Genomic DNA, 18,906 nt, shown 5'->3' with positions numbered 1-18,906 from the left:
AAGGAAACGGATCCTCCCTTAGAGCCGTCAGAGAGGAACGCTGCCCGGCCAACAGCTTGATTTGGGCCTGTGAGATCCAGACTAGGCTTCTGCCCTACAGAGCCGGGAGGCAGGAACTGTGGCTCGTTCTAAGTTGCTAAGTTTGTGGCATTTTGTTATAGCAGCAAGAGGAAACGAAGACACTTTCTGGTTTCATTTGAAGCCTAGTTGCCACGTCTCATCCACGGACTATGTGCTGGGTGCTCTGTCTACATTATTGCTGATCTGGCCACCATCCAGCAAAGCGGGAATGATACAGATCGATGCCCATTCTGCAGGCGCGGACCCTGAGGCTGGGGGAAGCGAAGCCTCCCATGCAGCCTGGTCACGCAGTGAAGACAGGGCCGTGCTGGATGAGGGCTGAGCCCAGCACTGATGATGCCTTTTTGCCCACACAACCCGCTAGGACGGGACAACAGGGGATCTTCCTAACTAGTCAATCTCCTGTTCAGTTCTGGCGATGCCAACCACTGCCTTTGCCACCCGGGCCGTGGTGTGCGCTGGCCCCTGCTCACATCCTGCCCCGCCTCTGCAGAAGGCCAGCACTGGGCCCCCAGTCTGCCAGCGCCTACCTGGTGACTGGGGACAAGTCGCCTGCCCCTCGATGCCGTACTTTCCTTACCCGTGAGACAGGATAATGATAGGACCCACCTCCTAGCATTGTCGTGAAGATGTATCGTCAAGGACTCGGGATAGTGTCTGGCACGTAGTAAACGAACCACGGGAGCCATTATTATGATTAGGGGGAACACAGAACGATCTCTGCTTTCTGACCGCCTGCCTGTACCAGGCAGCCTGGGAGGCACCTTGAGACATGAGCTCAAAGCCTCCCAGCAGTCCCTCAAGGAGGGGTGGTGACGCTCACGAGGAGATGCATTCAGACGTGGGCTAAGTGACTTGTCTAAGGCTGTGTGCCAGTGAGCAGCCAGGCTTGATTCAAAGCCAGGTTTGTTTGCCAGATTCCCAAACCCAGACCCTCCCCACCCCTGCTGGAACTGGGCAGAGGTGCGGCTGCCCGGAGCTTGCTCCGGGTGAGACCATGTCCAGCGCAGCCCTGGAGGGCAGCCAAAAGGACTGGACACGGCCCTGAGGATGAGCCCCACGTTACCGAAATGCTGCACGCGCCCCCTGGTCTGCACGGCTGTCTCTGCCTTGTGATTTCGATCTTGGCTTAAATGCCACCTCCTCAGAGAGTCTCTCTTCTGATGCCTGCCCTGAAGGTCTCCCTCCTCCCTCCCATCCCCTAGGTTGTCTGGTTTGTTTGTGTCAAGGACCAGAGACTCTGGACAGCAGCCTGAATCCCGGGGCTGCCCCTTGCCAGCTGAGTGACACTGGGTGTGTGCTTGACCTCTCCCCACGTCGTTTTCCTCTTCCGTCAAGTGGGGATGTGCAGCCCAGCCTGGCCTCCTCTCTCCAGGGGCCCCTGAGAGGACGCATGAATATGGGGCAGAAAGGTGTTCTGGAATGGTGGAGTGTGGTTCAGAGGTGACATGATGGCTTTATGAAGTCAGAAGACAGCTCTGGCCCCGGTGAATGCCAAGGGAGTGTGAGCAAGGCCCAGCCACTTGCCCAAAAGGAATACTTTTTCCTTTTAAGGCAATGAGTTAGATATTTATATATTGAATTTTAGGGTCTGATTAAAACCGACCACTGAATGCATTTGTCTGGAAATCAAGTCCCCAGCCTTGCTTTCCAGCCTGTCGTACTTCTCCACACCCCACCTCACTCCACGCTTCTCTGAGCCCTTCTGCAAATGTTCACTGAGCATTTGCTGTGGTGCACCCCTGGCCAGGTGCCGGGAAAACCGTGGTAAGTAAGGAAAAGCAGACCCATTGTGTACCACCACACGCTGATGGCAGGGGAGACAGACAGGAATGACATGATCAAAGACTTAAGGCTAAAATCTCAACTAGGGAGGCTTGAGGGCCACGGTGCTGGGGGTGTGTGATCAAGTGAGGAAGGTCAATAAAAATGAGCTAAGGTCTGAAAGAAGGGTGAGGAGAAAAGCAATCCAGGCAGAGGGACCATGTGTGGAGGCACCTTGTGCTCAGGAGGAACAGAAAGAACTCTCCCTCCAGCCTACCGCCTGCACTTCCCTCTCCTGGGACACCTTCTCCCTGCATGATTCCATCTCTGCTTCTTCTAAGCATCTCCATTCTGCAAAGCCAAGCTCAAATGCCTCTTCTTCCAGGAAGCCTTCCAGGATTTGCCCTTTTCCCATTCCCTAGGAGGCAATGCTCTCTCCTGCTTGTGATCTCTCTCCCCTCCCCGATACCTCCTTGGGCCCTCATTCATGGCATCTTGTATGTAGATGCTCTGTCCATGTCTCATCTTCCCAACCAGGGCATAGATCGTCAAGGGCAGAAACTGTGTCTTCTGCAGTGTAGACTTGCAGTCCCCTAGCTCTGGGTTTAAATCCTAGTTGAGGCCACTTAGTCGTGGCTCCACCTCTCTGGGTCTCTGTTTCCTCATCTGGCAAAGGGGAATAAGGTGGTGAGGGCGTGGTGTGGCTGCATGGTCCCCAGCTGGGCTCTGACCATCTGAGAAAGAGTCGGTTTGTCAAGGGGCTTGAAACAAAAAGGAAGGAGAAAGGTATTTATGATACAGAAAGCCTCAGGGCTTTGAGGTCAGACAGGGGCTTAGACCTGAGTTTCCCAAATCTGCCAGATGGTAAGAACTCTTGAGCCACTCGTTAAACATGCAGATTCCCAGGACCCACTTCTGAAATTCTGATTCCACAGGTCTGGGGTGGGGTCCAGGAACCTATGTTCTGGAAAAGCTCTCGTATCATTCTGATGCACAATGTGGTGGAAAAATTGAGGCCCCGAGGGAGGCAGTGATTTCCACGAGTGTGATGGGTTGGATCAGTTTTCTCAGTTTTGCGTCTTGGAACAGGATTATGTACCCACACCCCTTGCCAAGTCACTCTGCAGGGTTCATTTGCTGTGGGTGACTGTGCCACAGGCAGAGGAGAGGCGTGTATTTGTGTGGCATGGCTTGGCACGGATGCTTGCACTCCAAGCATTCACCATGACAGAAACAAGCCTGGGTGGCGGCTGGTTCAAGGGGAATGGGAGACATATGGAACAGACTGAATCCAACCCACATTCTGGAGTCATGCCCAGCCCAGAGAGCCCTGCTGCAGATTAGCTAAACCCTAGCTGCCCCCCAGACGAGCGAGTGAGAAAATAAATATTTATTGTTGTAAACTGCTAAGGTTTGGGTGGTTTTGTTATGCAGCATTATTGTAGCAATAGCTGACTGATACACCGAGGTCACACAGCAAATGAATGGCAAAGCTGGGATTCAAACTTGGGTCTGAATCTAGTGCTTGTTTCTCACTGCTTCTGTCTTTCAATTCTGAGGACCTCCCCCTTTTCCCCCACCCCTGCACCTTCTTTTCTGGAAGCCCTTCACTTCCACTCCATCCCATCTTTGTTCTCTGGGAACTTCCAGCTCCAGAAAGGAAGGGTCCACTTCAAGCAGCCCAGACTCTACTTTTTGCTACTAATAAGCTGAAGCTTCTTGAGTAGATAGTTCCACCCTCAGGGCTCCTGCATGGGTGTAGAGGAGGTCCCTAGAGCCAGGGAAAGAACCCCCACCCATCTACCCCCTGGAGCCTGTGGGGGGAGTAGGGAGCCTGGGCTTCCCTAACTCAGGGCCTCACAGCTGAGGCTTTCTAATCTGTTAGGTGTCTTTGCCAACAGCTGTTGGCTTTTGAGGGTTCTCTTGGATTGCCTGCCTTGAGTCTACTCCCTCTGGACCCCACTCTGAGCGGGGCTTAAATGCACCTATGACCCTGTAAGAACAGCAGGCCCATGCTCACAACTATGTCTCGGCTACAGCAAATACCACAAACACTCACGAACAAAACCACACTCCTTCTCGTACACAAACACACGGACAGGCAGGAGCACATTCAGGCATACAAATTCATGCTCAAACACACCCCGTTCCAAGCCCCTCGGATTCAGACACACCCATGCTCATGAATGCATGTATAAATAAGAAGCCACATGGCCACAGAACATGTGATCCCAATCATAAACACATGGTCACCCAAACACATACAGTGACACACCCACACATTCTTATAAATACACTCACTCACATGTACCATCAGACCCATAGTCACACTCAAGTTTCCGTGGACATACCCTGGATTGGGCCCAAGCACTGGAATCTGGTAGACCTAGTTAATTCCTGTCCCTTACCGTTCCTGCTTTGTGACTCAACTTCTCTAAGCATCATCTGTAAAACGGGGACATGGATGCCTCTTATTCAAGGGGGCCAGGGGTATGCAGTGAGGTCATGTATAGACTGTACCCCTCAACCTGGAGCTGGTTGGCCCCTCTCTTTCCATATTCTTGTTCATGCCCTTCCTCACTCTCAAAAGACATTTCTATCACTCCCTTAAACATTTTATTAGTCCTTTAAACTGCAGGCCAAATCCCGCCTCCTCCAGTAAGCCTTCCTAGACCTCCATCTCTGGATCCCCTGAGCACTTACTGTGTGGGCCCCATTTGACATTCAAAAGATAAGGTGGGTAGCCCACTCACTTTCTCTCCTGGGGCCTGGCCTCCCTTGGCTCTTCCTTGGACAGGGCCCAGACCATGCTCTCAATAAAGGCTTGGCAAGGGTTGTTGAGTGAATAACTGAGGGCCACACTCACAGTTTTCAATCCACAGGTACCATGTGGTCCTTGAAAATCTCATGTGGTCCTTGGTTGGGGGATGAGGCTGGGAAGTGTCACAGGTGACCCAGGGGACAGTGGTCTCAGTGGAGAGAAGGGGCCAGAAGCCTAAGAGGAGTGGACTGAAGAGGGAATGGCGATAGTAGTGAGACTGCAACGTTTGACAACTCTTTTTGCCACGAAGGAAGCAGGGCAGAATATGGAGGGTGACGTGGGGTCCCAGAAACGACTATGCAAGGTGAGCAGAGGGAGAAAAGCTTGCTGGAGCTGGACTGGGGTGGGCTGAAGGCTCCCAGGAGGTGCCTGTGGAAACTGCTAGATATCTACTGGCTGTCTCCCCACCGCCCACTGGGAAAGGATCACATCGCCCAGCCTCCTTTGTGGCTTGGTGAGGCCATGTGACCAGGTTCTTTCCAGGGGCCCGTGCCCAGAAGGGATGGGCTCCACTCCTGCCTCCCTGGGTCCATCTCTCTCCCACCCTTCCTGCAGACAGGCACACCTGTGCCTCAGCTTCCACCACGCACACAGGCGGGGAGCGTGGGGCTTGCTAACGCCAACGGAAGACCCCGGGTCCCCGAATCTCCGAGTGGATCGGACCTACCCACGAGCCTGGACTGCTCACCCCTGGGCTCTTCCATGAGAGAGGCCACCAAACACCGGGCCTTTTTGTTAGAGTAGCTGCACGCTTACCTTCAAGAGCACACGTTCACCAAACAACAGCAATTATCATAAACACCACGGCAACGGAGAGGTGACGCGTACTCTCCCAGAGGAGTTCGGGCTTCGAGAAGCGGAAGCCACTCCACAGAGGGGAGGGATGTTCGGAGCTGGGCCGGCAGGGTTCCCGTTCGGGTTCCCGGCCCTGCTCCCCCGGAGCGGGCATCTCAAGTGCTTACCCGCCTGGTTGGTGGTGATGTTCACGGAGGCGAACTGAGGGGAGAAGGGGCTCTGGTCGGTGACGCCGTTCACCGCCTGGATCTCGAAGGTGTACTGCGTGTGGGCCAGCAGGTCGCTGACGTAAATGCGCGGCTCGGTCAGGCCCAGCTGGCGGGGCGCGTACTGCACGTTGTCCCCGCAGCGGGTGCAAGCACCCCGGCCCGAGCCACAGCTCTTGCAGATGATGTTGTAGACCAGGTCCTCGCGGCCCCCTGAATCGCGGGGCGGGGTCCACTCCAGCATGAGCGAGGTCTCGTTGACGCTGGAGATCACCGCCTGGGGCGCCGAGGGGATGGCTGAAGGTGGGGAGAGGTGTCGGTCAGTGGGGGCTGCGGAGGTACGTTCCCAAGAGACGGCTCTCCGCCCACTGCCCTGGCTCCAGCCCAGGCCCCCAAAGGCTTCCTTCAAATCCCTTCTCCCCTCCATCCCCCTGAGAGATGCTTCTAGAATATAACTCTCGTCTTGCTGCACATCTGGTTAACGCTTTCCCCCTGGACTCCCACCTCCTCGGTGTTTGTTACTAGGGCCGGTCTTTGTGTGTTGGGGATCATACCCACCTGGTATCTCTTTCCCCTTCTTCCTTCTAACAGAACCCAATTTTATTCAGGGTGGTAAGATGTCCAGCTAGGAGACTAATTTCCTAGGCTCCTATGATGAAGGGCTGGCCATTGATATACTGCAGAAGTTGTTGGTCAGGACTTTTTCTTAAAAGGACACCACCGTAAAATGTCCCTTTGTCCCTTTCCTTCTTCCTCTGTCTAGAATGTGTGTGATGGCTGGAGCTTCAGCAGCAATGCAGGACTGTGAAGTGACCCAAAGGATAGAAACCACACACTGAGGATGGCAGCCCAGAAAGAGTGAGCCAGGTCCCAGAGAACCCCATGGATTTGCCGTAATATCCCAGGACTGCCTATCTTCGGGGTTCTGCTATGTGAGAGAATAGAGTCCTACGGTTTAAGCCACTGGGGTCAGCTCCCTGTTGCTTGCAGCTGAATTCCATTCCTGTCTAAACAGGAGATGGTAAGATTGCCCTCCTAGTCACTCCTTTCTTAGAGAACCTTGGCCTGAGATTCAGGCGGCCGCTGCCAGGTTAGAACACTGGGCAGGCTTTTCTGTCACACCTGTGTTGGTTCTCCTTCTGCCAAGCCTCCCATTCACCATCCCTTTGTGAATCGAGACCTTGACTTTATCCTCCATGTGACTGGCAGGAGGAGGTACGGAGCCAGATGTCAGCTCCACGGTTGCTGCGCGTTGTTGGCAGGGCAGCGACCCCAGGAACGGCCCTTTTCCAACCAGTTTTTCATTACCCCTCCCACCAGGTGATGGGCCGCTCCCCACTCAAGAAAGGCTGGCTGGAGCCGAGCTTTCTGCAGGGGGACTCAGGATGCAGTGGGGCATCGCCCTCCAGGGGCCCCGAGCGTACTTGTGCAGGGCATGTCGAGGGGGTCCAGGTCTGCTCTGTAGTAGCCGTTGCGGCAGACACAGTTGGTCGCCCCTTCTGAGGTGGTCCGGCTGTTGATAGGACAGTGCGTGCAGGCCTCGTCCCCTTGGTTGGCCTTGAAGGTTCCAGATGGGCAACCTGGGAGAGAAGACAAGGAGAGTCGCTGGGGAAACCAGATCAGGACTCAGGGCCACAAGGCATGGGGAGACCATGTAGTCTCCTGGAGGGGCCATGAAGGGCAACTGTTGGGAAATCCCATCTCCTAAGGCTCTTGGGGGTCTCCAGGCTCCAACAAGGCAGTCCTATCTGTGCTCAGAAGGTTCCAGGCTACCTGGTTTCTTGTCTCTGAAGCTGTCTATGGGTTCAGCGGGATCCCTAGCAATCCCTCTTCACCTTTTCCAGGTTGGCTGTGGCACCGCTTCTAGGGTGAATCCTGACTTACTCTGAAGACTCTGAAGAGGTCTGGGGCAGGACCCAGGGCCCAGTCTTGCTCACTGATGGCTGGCTGAGCCCTAATTCTTGTAACTAGATTCCTGGCTTCCAGAGGATTGTGATGATTACGTTACAGCAGGAAAGTCCTAGCACAGTGCAGGCCACATAGAAATGCGATGTTATAGAGCAGAAAAGAACACGGTCTTTGGAAGTAGACAGACCTGGGTTTGAGTCCCAGCTTGGCCTTGTGCTAGCCGTGGGGCCGTAGACAGGCGGCTTAACCAGGCCGAGACTCAGTTTCCTTATTTGTAAAATTATGATCCTAAGACCCATTTCTGAAGGCCACTGGGGGAGTTTGGTCCAGCGTGTAAGGCACATGGCAGGAGGCCTTGCACAGTATAAGGTGCCCAAGGAATAGTAGCTGTTAATTACAGTAGGTGTTGGATCAATTTATTTCACCAAAGGGAGCCTGCAGTACCAGGGACAGCCTGAGGAGGGAAGTGTTTGCACTGGATGGGCATTCAGCAATCTGGGACCTTCCAGGGGCTTTGGCCTTCTTCCCTGCTCTGGGAGGATGCTCAGGACGTAGGTTCAGGCCCTGCAGCTCAGGGTTTAGGTTCTACAAGCAAGGACCACTCCTGTGTGGACCTGTGTGCGAATCCACCCTACCCTAGCCCGGGGCTGGGCATCAGGAGGCCTGGGGTCCAGGCCCTGCCCTTTTCCTGGCCTCAGTTTCTTCTGCTGCTTACTGGGGTTCATCATCCCAGCTCTGCTGTGGAGCCTGTGGAGGAGAGATCACGTAAGGGGTAAGTGAGAAGGTGGACAGGGAAGCGCTTTGCAACGGGCAAGTTCCTCGTTGGGGTGAAAGGCGGCTAAACCACATACAGGCCAGGGGGGTTCACCTGGATCACATTCCAGGCCTGTGCGCTCTGTCACCTCTGGCAAGCCACTCCACCCCTCGGAGCGTCTGTCTTCTCACATGTAAATGGCTAACATCAGTTTCCCTAAATCATTTTTCCAGCCCCAGCCTTCCAGCTTATCCTCCGTGTTCAAATCTTAGCAAACTGCCCTCCCCTCAACCCCTCAACGAGCTCCAGCCTCAGAGGCACCCCTGCCCCTGGTGCTTACATTACTCGAGTTCAGAAAGTTTACTCCCCTGCCACAATTATTCATCAAGGGGTCCCCTGGCCATGCTCTTGGCTCCCTCAGGATGGGAGCCACGTCTGATTCATGGCTCCTTCCCCTGTGCCGAGCACAGAACCCGGCACTCAGCAGATGCTCCATACATACATCTTGAAGTTGCCTGCTAAAGTGGGAAGGGCTTGGGCTTTGGGGATCATGTGAACAGAAAGGCAGTGAAGAATGGTGGTTAGTGTGCAGGCTGCTTGGCAAATCCCCAATCTGCCTGTGCCAGCAGTGTGACCTCGGGCCAGTCACTGAAGCTATTTCCTTATCTGCAAAATGGGCACAAGAGTATCTACCTCCTACAATTGTTGTATGGACTACATTGGTTAAATTGGGGCAAAAATACCTAGAACAGTTCCTGGCATTACTGAACTGTATCTGGTTCAAACACCAATCTGCTGGGTGACCTCAGACAAGTAGTTCAACCTCTCTGAGCTGAAGTTTTCTTATTGGGATGAGAGCATCTACCCCATAAAGTGGCCATGGGGACCCCATGCGATGGACAGTGTCTGGCGGGAGGCGGGGGAAGAGGTTGTAGTTACAACTCAGGGCTTGCTGGATAAAACAAGCACTCAGTGTATACGCCCCAGACAATTCTCCCTGGGATGCTAGAAAACAGCACCCTCCCCCTGGGGCCCTAGTTTACCTGCCTTTTGGAGGGGGCTTCCAGAAGGTGGCAGCCAACTTAACAAAGACACTGACTGATGCCACCCTGACCAGGCCCCATGGGGATCTCGAGTCCAGCTCCAGTCCAGTCTTTAAGGAACTATAGGCAAGAGCAGAGTCAGGACTTTGATAGAACCACCCAGGGTCTCGTGACTCCAAGGAGGATGATGAGTGCTCTGGGGGTTATTAAGTCTTTCACTGGACAGATGGGGAAACCAGGGCTTCAGAGTGTAAATATGAAACAGCCAACATTTATTGAGTTCGTATGAAATCCTGGCACCGTCCTAAGGATTTAACCCATAGTAACTCATCCAGTCCTTACCCAGCCCTGTGATGGAGGGAAGGTTATCACTCCCATTTTCAGATGGAGGCGTGAAGGCACAGAGATGGGAGTCAGTTGCTAGGATGTGAGCTTACAGCGGCTCGGTCTCAGGTGGTCTGACTCTAGAGGCTTCCCTAACCACCACACACACTACCCTGTGCAACCTGCGTTCTTGTCAATGGTCCATGAGCGCTGAGCGGGGATTGGCAGCTCTAGTTCTGGGGGCCTGCCCAGGGCTCTCGCCACTTTGCTCCACTGGTTTTGGGGTCCTGAGTGCTCCTGTCCTCTGCTGGCTGGCTGAAGAGGCAGCCCACTGTCTTGGCACGATCCAGTCAAGACATGCAGCCCGCAGCTCTGGCTCAAGTTAAGCAGATGACGTCTCTGAGCCTCAGTTTGCTCTCCTGTAGAATGGGGGTACAGGGCTCCTGTGGGGATCTAGGATCATCCTAATAGATGCCAAAAGGTTTTGTTCCTAAGATCAGGACCCTCCTGGCTCCCTTTCAGGCAAGAGCCTGTCCAGCTTAGCACATCTCTTCCATCTGCTGGCAATTCCCTGGGCCCAGCTGGTGGGTGGCTGCCTACTCTCCCCTCCAGCCCCTCCATCTGGGCCGCCTTCCTGGCTGTCCTCTCTTGTCACCATGTCCTGGCCCCATCTCAGACTCCCCGGGCTGCCTCCTCCAAAAGCCTTCCTGCAGTAGGTGTGCTGCCCGGCCACCCCTCCACCTTCCCACTGGGCATCTGTGGTTTCTCTATCTATCAGCCGGTGCTTCACCAAACCTGTTCTTTCATCTGGGAAGGTGACATCACTCTCCACCCAGTCACAGGAACTCTGGATGCCTCCTCCCTACCCTCAGCCCCTGCTGCCAATTACCAGGTCTTCCCCCCACCACGCCCGTAGCAGTGCCCCATCCTGGCTCTTCTCTGCAGCTGTTCTACCCCTGCGGGCATCCAGAAAGCTCTTCCTACCGACTCCTTAGCCTCGTGTGGCCATCTGGCCTCCTCCTGCCCACCCCTACCCCCCCACCCAGCTTTCTAAAGTCCACACCTTTCTGTGTCACTTAAAAACCCACAATGGCACACAACGGAATATTATTCGGCCATAAAAAGGAATAAAGTTCGGATACACACCACAACATGGATGAACCTTGACGACATTGTGCTTATGAAAGAAGCCAGGCACAAAAGCCTACACAGTGTGTGCTTCCATTTATAGAAAAGTGTCCAGAATAGCCATCTATAGAGATAGAAGTAGATTAGTGGTTGCCAAGGACTGGGGAGAGCAGAGAATGGGGAGTGACTGCTAATGGGGAATAGGGTTTCTTTTTGAGGTGATGAACGTGTTCTAAAATTGGTTGTGGGGATGGCTGCACAATTCTGTGCATACGCTAAAAATCACCGGATTGTACGACTTAAATAGCTGAATTCTACAGCATGTGAATGATGTCACAATAAAACTGCAATTAAAAAAATCTGCAACAGCTCCCCAAACTCCTCAAGGCCCCCAGAACCCCAGGGTGGGCACCTGCCTCTCTCTCAGCCCCCACCACCCCAAGCCTCGTTTCCCCCTGCTCCACACAGTCAACCATGTATGGTGCCCACCCCAGGCCCACCTCCACACCTCTGGCCTCTGCACGTCCTGCCCTCACTCCCTGCAATGCCCTCCCATTGTTATCAAACTCCTACAACCCTTTAAGACTTGGTGGCAGGTACCACCTCTTCCCAGAAGCCTTTCCTAAGTCACCACTCAGGGGCGAGGTGCCTATTTTAATTCCTTACTCATGAATGTGTAAGTGCCTGGCTGGACTGTCAACTCCCAGTAAGATGCCAGGTACCTAGTGGGTGATGGAGGGATGACGCGATGAGCTGGAAGGGCATCCAGCTCAACCACCTTGTGTGACACTTGAGGAAATGGAGGCACAGAGAGGAGCAGGCCTACATGGCTCTTCGGCAGCAGAGGCAGATTCTGATCCCAGGTGTCCTGTGTAACTGTGGGGTATAAGGGGCCTCGGCTCCGGTCGGCCACCTCTTGGCCCACCCAGAGATCTGGAACAGCTGCCTGCCCTCAGTACCCAGTGCCCCAGGGGCCATGCTGCTCTGTTTCTCACCTGGGAGGGCATCTAGTCCTGCCAACGTGTGGGTTTCAGGCACAGAACTGGGAAGTAAACAGACTTGGCAGCTGCCCCCCTGGCCCCCAGGCAGGCGCCTTCTCTGAGCCTCAGTCCCCTCCTCCGGAAAGGGGGCCGATGACACATGCAAGGTGTGGGTGCGGTCAGAGTCTCTGAGTGGGTCTCCCTGCCCCACTTTGGCCTCCCCGCTAATCCCCCACAGTCGCTGGGGAGATCTGATTAGCATGAATCGGGCCCACCACACTCTGCTTATTTTAAACTCACCCGGGGCTCCCTGAGGCACTGAGGACTACCCCACCCCCCAGCCCTGGCCCATAAGGCCCGCCAGACTGGCTCTGTGGTCTTCCTGTCACTACTGGACGCTCCCCTGGCTCAACTGTGCTCCAGCCCCACGGTGGGCAGCGGTGTCCCTGCTTCCCATGGCTGATCTTCTTCCTTTGGGCCCCCACTTAAACGTCACCTCCTAGAGAGGCCCTCCCTGACCACCCTGGCCAGAGGGCTTCTCTCATGACACTCTGTCTCAGTCTCTGTTTCCTTTGTCGACCCTCGTCACAAGCTGTAATTATATTAGAAAACAGCTTATAAACTGTGGGCTGTCTTTTCTCTGCCTTGGAAGGGGAATAGGAACCAGGTTTGTCCGGCCCTCATTGGTTCCCTAACTCCTGGCAGACTGGTGGGAACATAGTGGGTGCTCAATACATACGTTTGTTGGATGAACGAATATGCCCCTTATGGGTGTCCCGAGAAAATACGTGGCCAGTGAAGGCCACGTTCGGTGCCGCGATTACCATGTCAGTTTCATCAGGCCATGTGGCTGCTCAGATCCCGCTTTACCTCTCGTCTTCACTCCCCACGGGTCATCCCAGGAGCCTGTCTACTATGGTGACAACGCATCCTGCTTTTCAGACTGGAAGTCCCGTGTCTCAGAAATGTCCTCAGTCTCTGGCAAGCCTCCGGTACGCGTCTCTGGGCCCATCTGTTACCCCCTTTCACCTGTTTGCAGTTCCCTAGATGCCCCGGCCACACACACACACACACACACACACACACACACACACACACACACACACACACGCCCCTTTGCCTGAATGCCCTTCTCCGCATCAATCTGCCCCCTGGGACGGGGGTCTGACATGGATGACTCTGGGAGGCCCTCCTCCACTTGCTAGAGCAGACACCTCCGACCTCCACTCAGTACCCCAGACACATGCTCTGGGCAGTGGTGTGCTGGTACGTGGCTGTCTGCTGTGGGGAGGGGGGAAGCCCTGATTTGTTGTTTGCCCATTTCTGTGGCGTAAAGACTCCCACCTGGGAGTCTCCAACCTCCCACCACTCCCACCAGGGCAAATTTCAAGCTACCCACCTGACATAACTGAACGTTGGGTTGGGAAGAAATGAGCATAGTCAGCTCTTGTCAGCCAAGCTGGCACCAACTGGCTCCATCCTACCACGGACCTAACCTGTATGTGACTCATCTCTGTGCTGACCATTGGTTGGTGAACCCTGGCTGGGGGAGGGGCTGGGTCTATAATCTCCACATCCCTAGCACCTAGTGCAAGGTGTGGCACATAGTAGGTGCTCAGGCAGCTCAGTTTGCTAAATGAAGGCAGGTCCGTCTCCCCAAGTGGATAGTGAGGGACTCGAGGGCCAGGGCCTTGGGTCCGATAGGCTGATATGCACACAGAACACGCAGCAGGTACTATGTAAATGTCATCTGTTATTACTCATCCAGCAGGCAGAGACAATCCTAATTCCATTTACCATGTGCTTTCCAGGTGCCGAGCCCAATGCAGGTGATTTGCATGGATTCTTTCATGAAATCTATGTGACTACCTGCTGAAGTGGTATCATTATCACCCCCCCCCCCCATTTTACAGATGAGGAAACTGATGCCCTGAGGGGGGCAAAATGTGCCAAGACAGAGCTGAGGTTTGACTCCGTGTCTTTGTGATTCCGAAGATCTCATTCCCAGGTACTCCTGGACGTAGAAATTATCGGGTGGCCTGAATGTCAGTACTGAAGATCATGTGGTCAGGCCTACGAGGGGACAGGGCTTGCTGGGTAACTCAGCAAGACAGAGGTAAAGCTTGACCCCCACACACAGGACCTGGGACCAAAGCAGCCAGCTAGCACCGGCCTTCTGCAGATGCCCAGATCCCTTGGCCAGGCAACCCAAGGCACGGATGGCAGCCGGCCGGGAGAGGGAGGGAGGATTATGGGGAAACAGATTTTCTCCCCACCTGCCCCCTGGGCTCCGGGGATAGGTGATAATTGACCGAGTGAGCCCTGAGTCAGGCCGAGGCAGGGCTCCATCTGGACCTGGCACGGCGGGGCCGCTAATTGGCACTGGGTGATCCTTGCAGCCTCCTTGGCAGACCTGCTACACTGTTCCTCACTCTCTTCCCAGAGATGCTGCTTTAATCCCCAAACCACTGAGGGCACAGCGGAGTCCAGTGCTCCGTCAGGCCCTGTGTGCCAGGCCTTGTTCGGGGAGGAAGGAGCTTCTCTGCCTTCCTGGGGGTCCTGTCGGGGCAGAGGGCTCTGTCGGGGCAGAGGCGGGCTCACTGTCTAGCTCCTGGGAACCCGAGCAGGAGGTCTGTTGGAAGTGGACCTGGGTGTAGACCATGGAGCTGGCCTGCCTCTCGCTAACAGTGTGACCAGGGCAAGGTCCCTCGCTCTCAGTTCCCTTGTCTATGTAACAGGGAGAATGATCACATCGACCTATTTGGGGGGAAGATTGTGTGAGTTAATCTAGAGAAAGCATGTGCGGCAGTGCCCGCCTGGATGACACTGAGCACGACACAAGTGTTCGTGTACTATCTCCATTCAATCCTGGCCCGCCACTTGCTGTGTGCTAAGCCCTGGGGATGCAGAGACGAAGAAGCTGTGGTCCCTGCCCTCAAGCACGTGGGTTCAGTTGGAGAGATGTTGAGTTATGAATTTATGCAATAGGCATGTATTAAGCCCCGACTATGTGGTCAGGCACTAAGACATGGAGACAAAGCCCCAGGCCCTGCCTGTAAGAGGCCATGACCGAGCAGGGGGCCGGCACACCTTCCTTTAACCAGGCCTGACTGCTGGCCACGGTGAGCGGAGGGAGTGGGTTCCCGGCTCAGCCGTGCCTGGTTTGATGGGCAGCTGGCTCACTTTTCTGCCTTGGGATCTCCAAGACGTTCTGGGTTTGGGCTGGGAAGAGGAGTTTGAGTGGATGGAGGAGAGTCCTGGGCCTGGGGAGGGGAGGCTGAGCTCGGTGCCCCTGTGGCTCCCTGCTCTCTTTGCTCTGTGAGCCTGGGCCCCTTCCTGCCCACTCTGGGTATGGCTGGGACCATCTCTATGGCCTCTGCCACCTGTGGGACTCTGCCCATGGACAGGCTCAGGCATCCAACCCTGGGTCCTATGTTCTCCTTGAGCTGTGGATAAACTGATTCGTTTATTTTCAGGGCCTTATGCTGTGACTACGTCTGAGCTGAGTTTGTGGTATTCCTGCGGTGGAGCAAGAGGGGTTGGGGGGGGTCTTCCTCATGCAATGTGGCTTTTGCATTTCACATACTTCCTGCTTTTGCTGCTGAGGTTAAACCAGTGGAGTCAGTTGCTCTGGTCAGAGCTGGGCAGGGTGCCTGATCCTCTGTGCCCAGCCATGCTGGAAGCAGGTGGCAAGCTTTTGGGCTAGGAGGAGATTCTGATCACTGTGGTACCTGCCATGGGCCTGATCGGTGCTGGGCCAGCAGCTTACACTGCTTATAACCTCACTCAGTCCTCACCATCTCTCTGTGTAGTAGGAGGGGTTGTCCCCATTTTCGAGATGAGGAACCTGAAGCTCATAGAGAGGAATGCCTTGTCCAAAGTGACTCAGAGCCTGTGCCGCCACAGTCCATGTCCTTTCTAACTCCTGCTTCCAAAGCCCTCAGTGTTCTAACCTGATGAAGAGTGCCCCACTCTGCCCTTCCAGTGTTCTCCCTCTCTCCTCCCCTGAGAAGGGGGGCCCTGCCTGGCCAGGTTAAGTCCAGGGAGTGCCTCAGGCTCATTCCCCTGCTGTGGGAGCTCCTACTGGGACCACCCAGGGGATGTCAGTCATCCCCCCCCACCCCCACATGCCTGGGCTACCCCTGCCTGCCCCTGCCGGGTCCTAGGATCTGTGGATCCTTGCCAGCCCTTGACAGAACTACAGAAGTCAGAAGGCAGTGGCAGGAACTATGTTAACACGTCTCCCCTTTGCCTGAGGGGAGATCCCAGGGCCTCCCAAAACCAGTCTCCACACTGGCCATCTGTAGCGTCCCTCCTCTGCTCAAGACCCTTCAATGGCTCCCCTGTGCCTGCGGCGAGCCCACCTGCCTTGGCCTCCAAGCTGCAGCCTGGGCCCTGGTCGCAGCAGGTGGCTTCCGCCAACCCCCAACCCCACCCCCCCCGCAGCTGTGTTCCATCTCCCGTCTCTGGGCCTTTGCTCAGGCAGTTCCCTCTGCTTTCTGCCCCCTGTGCCAGCCTGCCTCACTCCTTTTTACCCTTCCAATCTCAGCTCCACCCAAATCACCTTTTGACCTTCTCCTGGGATGCCATCCCCGACCTGGTTCGGGGCCTCTTGCCCGCGCTCCCGAAGCACCTGTGCTTTGCCTCTACCGCTGCATGATTACAGGTTCTGAGAGTCTGCCTCCTGCACTTGGCTGTAAGCCTGGGGACAGCAGGTACCGGCAATGTCTAGAACTTCCCAGCACCAGCGGCTGAGACGTGATGGACGGGAGGCCTCAGGATGTGTGTGTTGATTGACTGACTGAGACTCAGAAATACAGGATCTTTTGAGGGTCACTCAGCTGGTGTGTGGACTGAAGACTTGGTTCTAGGCCTCTGGAGCACCCCCCAGACCATGTCAGAGCCCCCAGAGCTCCTCCATGTGCCCCAAGGAACAGGGTTTCAAGCCATCCCACCCTCATCCTTCTGGGCACTTGGCTAATACCTGTCTCTACCTCCCGCCTTCCCACCTGCCCGACTGTGAGCATCGTGAGGCAGCCACCATACCTGCCCTGTTCAGGGACTGGCACAGAGCCTGCCACAGGATAGGCCCTCTGTCACACCTCACTGAATGACAGGCTACAAGGCCTGTAGGTGCCTCAGCCCCAAGGCCAGAGTAATCAGAACTTTCATGACCACTGGGTCTTCTGACCTCTACTCCCCAGGTGTATTCGTGTGTGTGTGTTTGTGTGCATGTGTGTGTATGTGTGTGTTTGTGTGCGTGTGTGTGTGTGTGTGTGTGTGTGGAGCGGGGTTGGAGCTCACAGTCTCCTGGGGAGCGAGACCCTGAACCCCACAACCTGCAAAGGCAGGTTTCACGCCCAGTGCGTCCAGCCCCTGGATCCTAGGTTGGGCCTGGGTCCCGGGTCCCGGCTCTGCCTCCCTCGTGGGTCCCTGCCTCCCTTCCTGCCATCCCCACACAGGGGCTGAGAGCTCCCGCACACCCCGCAGGCAGCCCCATTCCTCCAATTTCCTCCCAATTAATCAAGCTCTGAACTTTTTAATTATCTGCCTGCAGGGTGACTCCCCACTCTGGTGAAGCAATTAAGGACATTCTCAAGTGCTGAGTGGCTGCCGGGAGGCAGCTTTGACCAGGCCCTGATGGAGGAGGTGAGCGGAGGGAGCCGGCTGGTGACAGGAGGGGTGGACAGGAATGCCCTTGGGCCGTGGGGCTGCTGGGAGGTTGTCCCGGGGTCCTGGCCAGGGCCACTGCAGGAATCTGGGGCCACATTGTTCTGTAGCTAGAATCCAGCTTCACAGATCCCACACAGTGACTACGTGCCAGGCACTGGGTTAGATGCTTTACAGTCTCACTGCATCCTCACCTTGACCCTGGGAGAAGGAAATAGAATTATCTCTGGTTTACAGAGGAGGAAACAGAGGTTCAATAACATTAGGTGGTTTCAGAGATGCAGCTGGGATTTGAAGGCAGCTCTGCATCCACAGACATTTCATCTGTTGTCTCTTGGAGATTGGTATGGCCTATCAGAGTGCCCAGGGTCACTACAGAAGGGGGGTGGGTCAGGGGAAGACTTTGGAGATGCCACTCGAGCTTGAGATCTGCTGAAGAACATGGGCTCTCCACGTGAAGGGGGTGGGGGATGGCAAAAGGTGTTGCAGGAGGAGGGGGCGGCCTGCACACAGGCTCAGAGGCGTGAAATGGTGTGGTGTGTGTATGGGGAGCTAGAGATAGTTCAGGGTCACTGAAGCATGAAGCTCAAGGCTGGGGAGGCACGTGGAGTCTGGGTCACCGGAAGTCAGGAGAACCTTCACGATGTTCTGGTCCAAGCTCCTCATCTTATGACTACAGAATACACAACCCAGAAAGCAACAGTGACTTGCCTAAAGTCACATGGCCAGTTAGTGGCTGACGGAGCCTGGGCTGCAGCCCAGGAATCCTGACGCCCAGGTTGGAAGGGAAGCTAAGGGGGCAGAGGACTGGTGGCCATCAGATCCCTGGTTTCCTGCCTCCCACCCTTGCCTGCTTACCTCTCCACTTGCCTTTGGCTGCAATCTGTTCTCAACATAGCAGCCAGAGGGATTCCTGCAGAACAGGAATCAGCTGTGTGGTGCTCCTCTGCTCAAAGGTCTTTAGCAACTCCCACCTCAGCGTAAAAACCATAGCCTACAAAGCCCACTTTACCTCTCTGGTTAAATTTACCCATGGTATTTTATTCTTTGTGATGTAACTGTATCCCCCTCACCTCTCTGAACTCACCTCCTACTACTTTCCCTCTTGTCTACTCCACTCTGGCCCTCTGGCTATCCTGGAGCCCATCAGGCCTCCTCTCACCTCAGGGCCTTTGCACGTGCTGTTTCCGCTGCCTGATTCAAGTCCTAGCTCAGCTACTTCTTCACTATGTCCCTCTCTGAGCCTCACATCCCTCATCTATAATTGGGGTTAATGCTGCACACCCCACCTGCCTCCCCAGGCTAACATGGAATCCTGATGACAAAGCAGGGAACAGAGAGAGCTCCACAAAGGCCCTCCCTCCAGCTCTAGGCTATCACTGCAAGAGGGCTTGTAAAGGTCCTCACTGGGTCCTTGAGAAAACAGGCACTT

At 55.1% G+C, this 18,906-nt stretch overlaps 1 protein-coding gene across 2 annotated transcripts in view; it reads right to left on the bottom strand.

Moving 5' to 3' along the window:
- The window catches only part of EPHB2 (EPH receptor B2), a 123,497-nt gene that overhangs the window by 37,708 nt on the left and 66,883 nt on the right, over positions 1–18,906 (bottom strand). For both annotated transcript variants that reach the window (XM_027581421.2, XM_027581429.2), the window contains exons 3-4: positions 7,092–7,247; positions 5,629–5,964 (exon numbers count right to left, since the gene is read on the bottom strand). In XM_027581421.2, coding sequence (XP_027437222.1) covers positions 5,629–5,964; positions 7,092–7,247 — 492 coding nt within the window. The remainder of the gene's footprint in view (positions 1–5,628; positions 5,965–7,091; positions 7,248–18,906) is intronic.

The sequence above is a fragment of the Zalophus californianus genome, chromosome 4 (assembly GCF_009762305.2).
Source record: "Zalophus californianus isolate mZalCal1 chromosome 4, mZalCal1.pri.v2, whole genome shotgun sequence".
In the NCBI taxonomy this organism is placed as follows: Eukaryota; Metazoa; Chordata; class Mammalia; order Carnivora; family Otariidae; genus Zalophus; species Zalophus californianus.
This window is presented reverse-complemented; position numbering and strand designations above follow the sequence as displayed.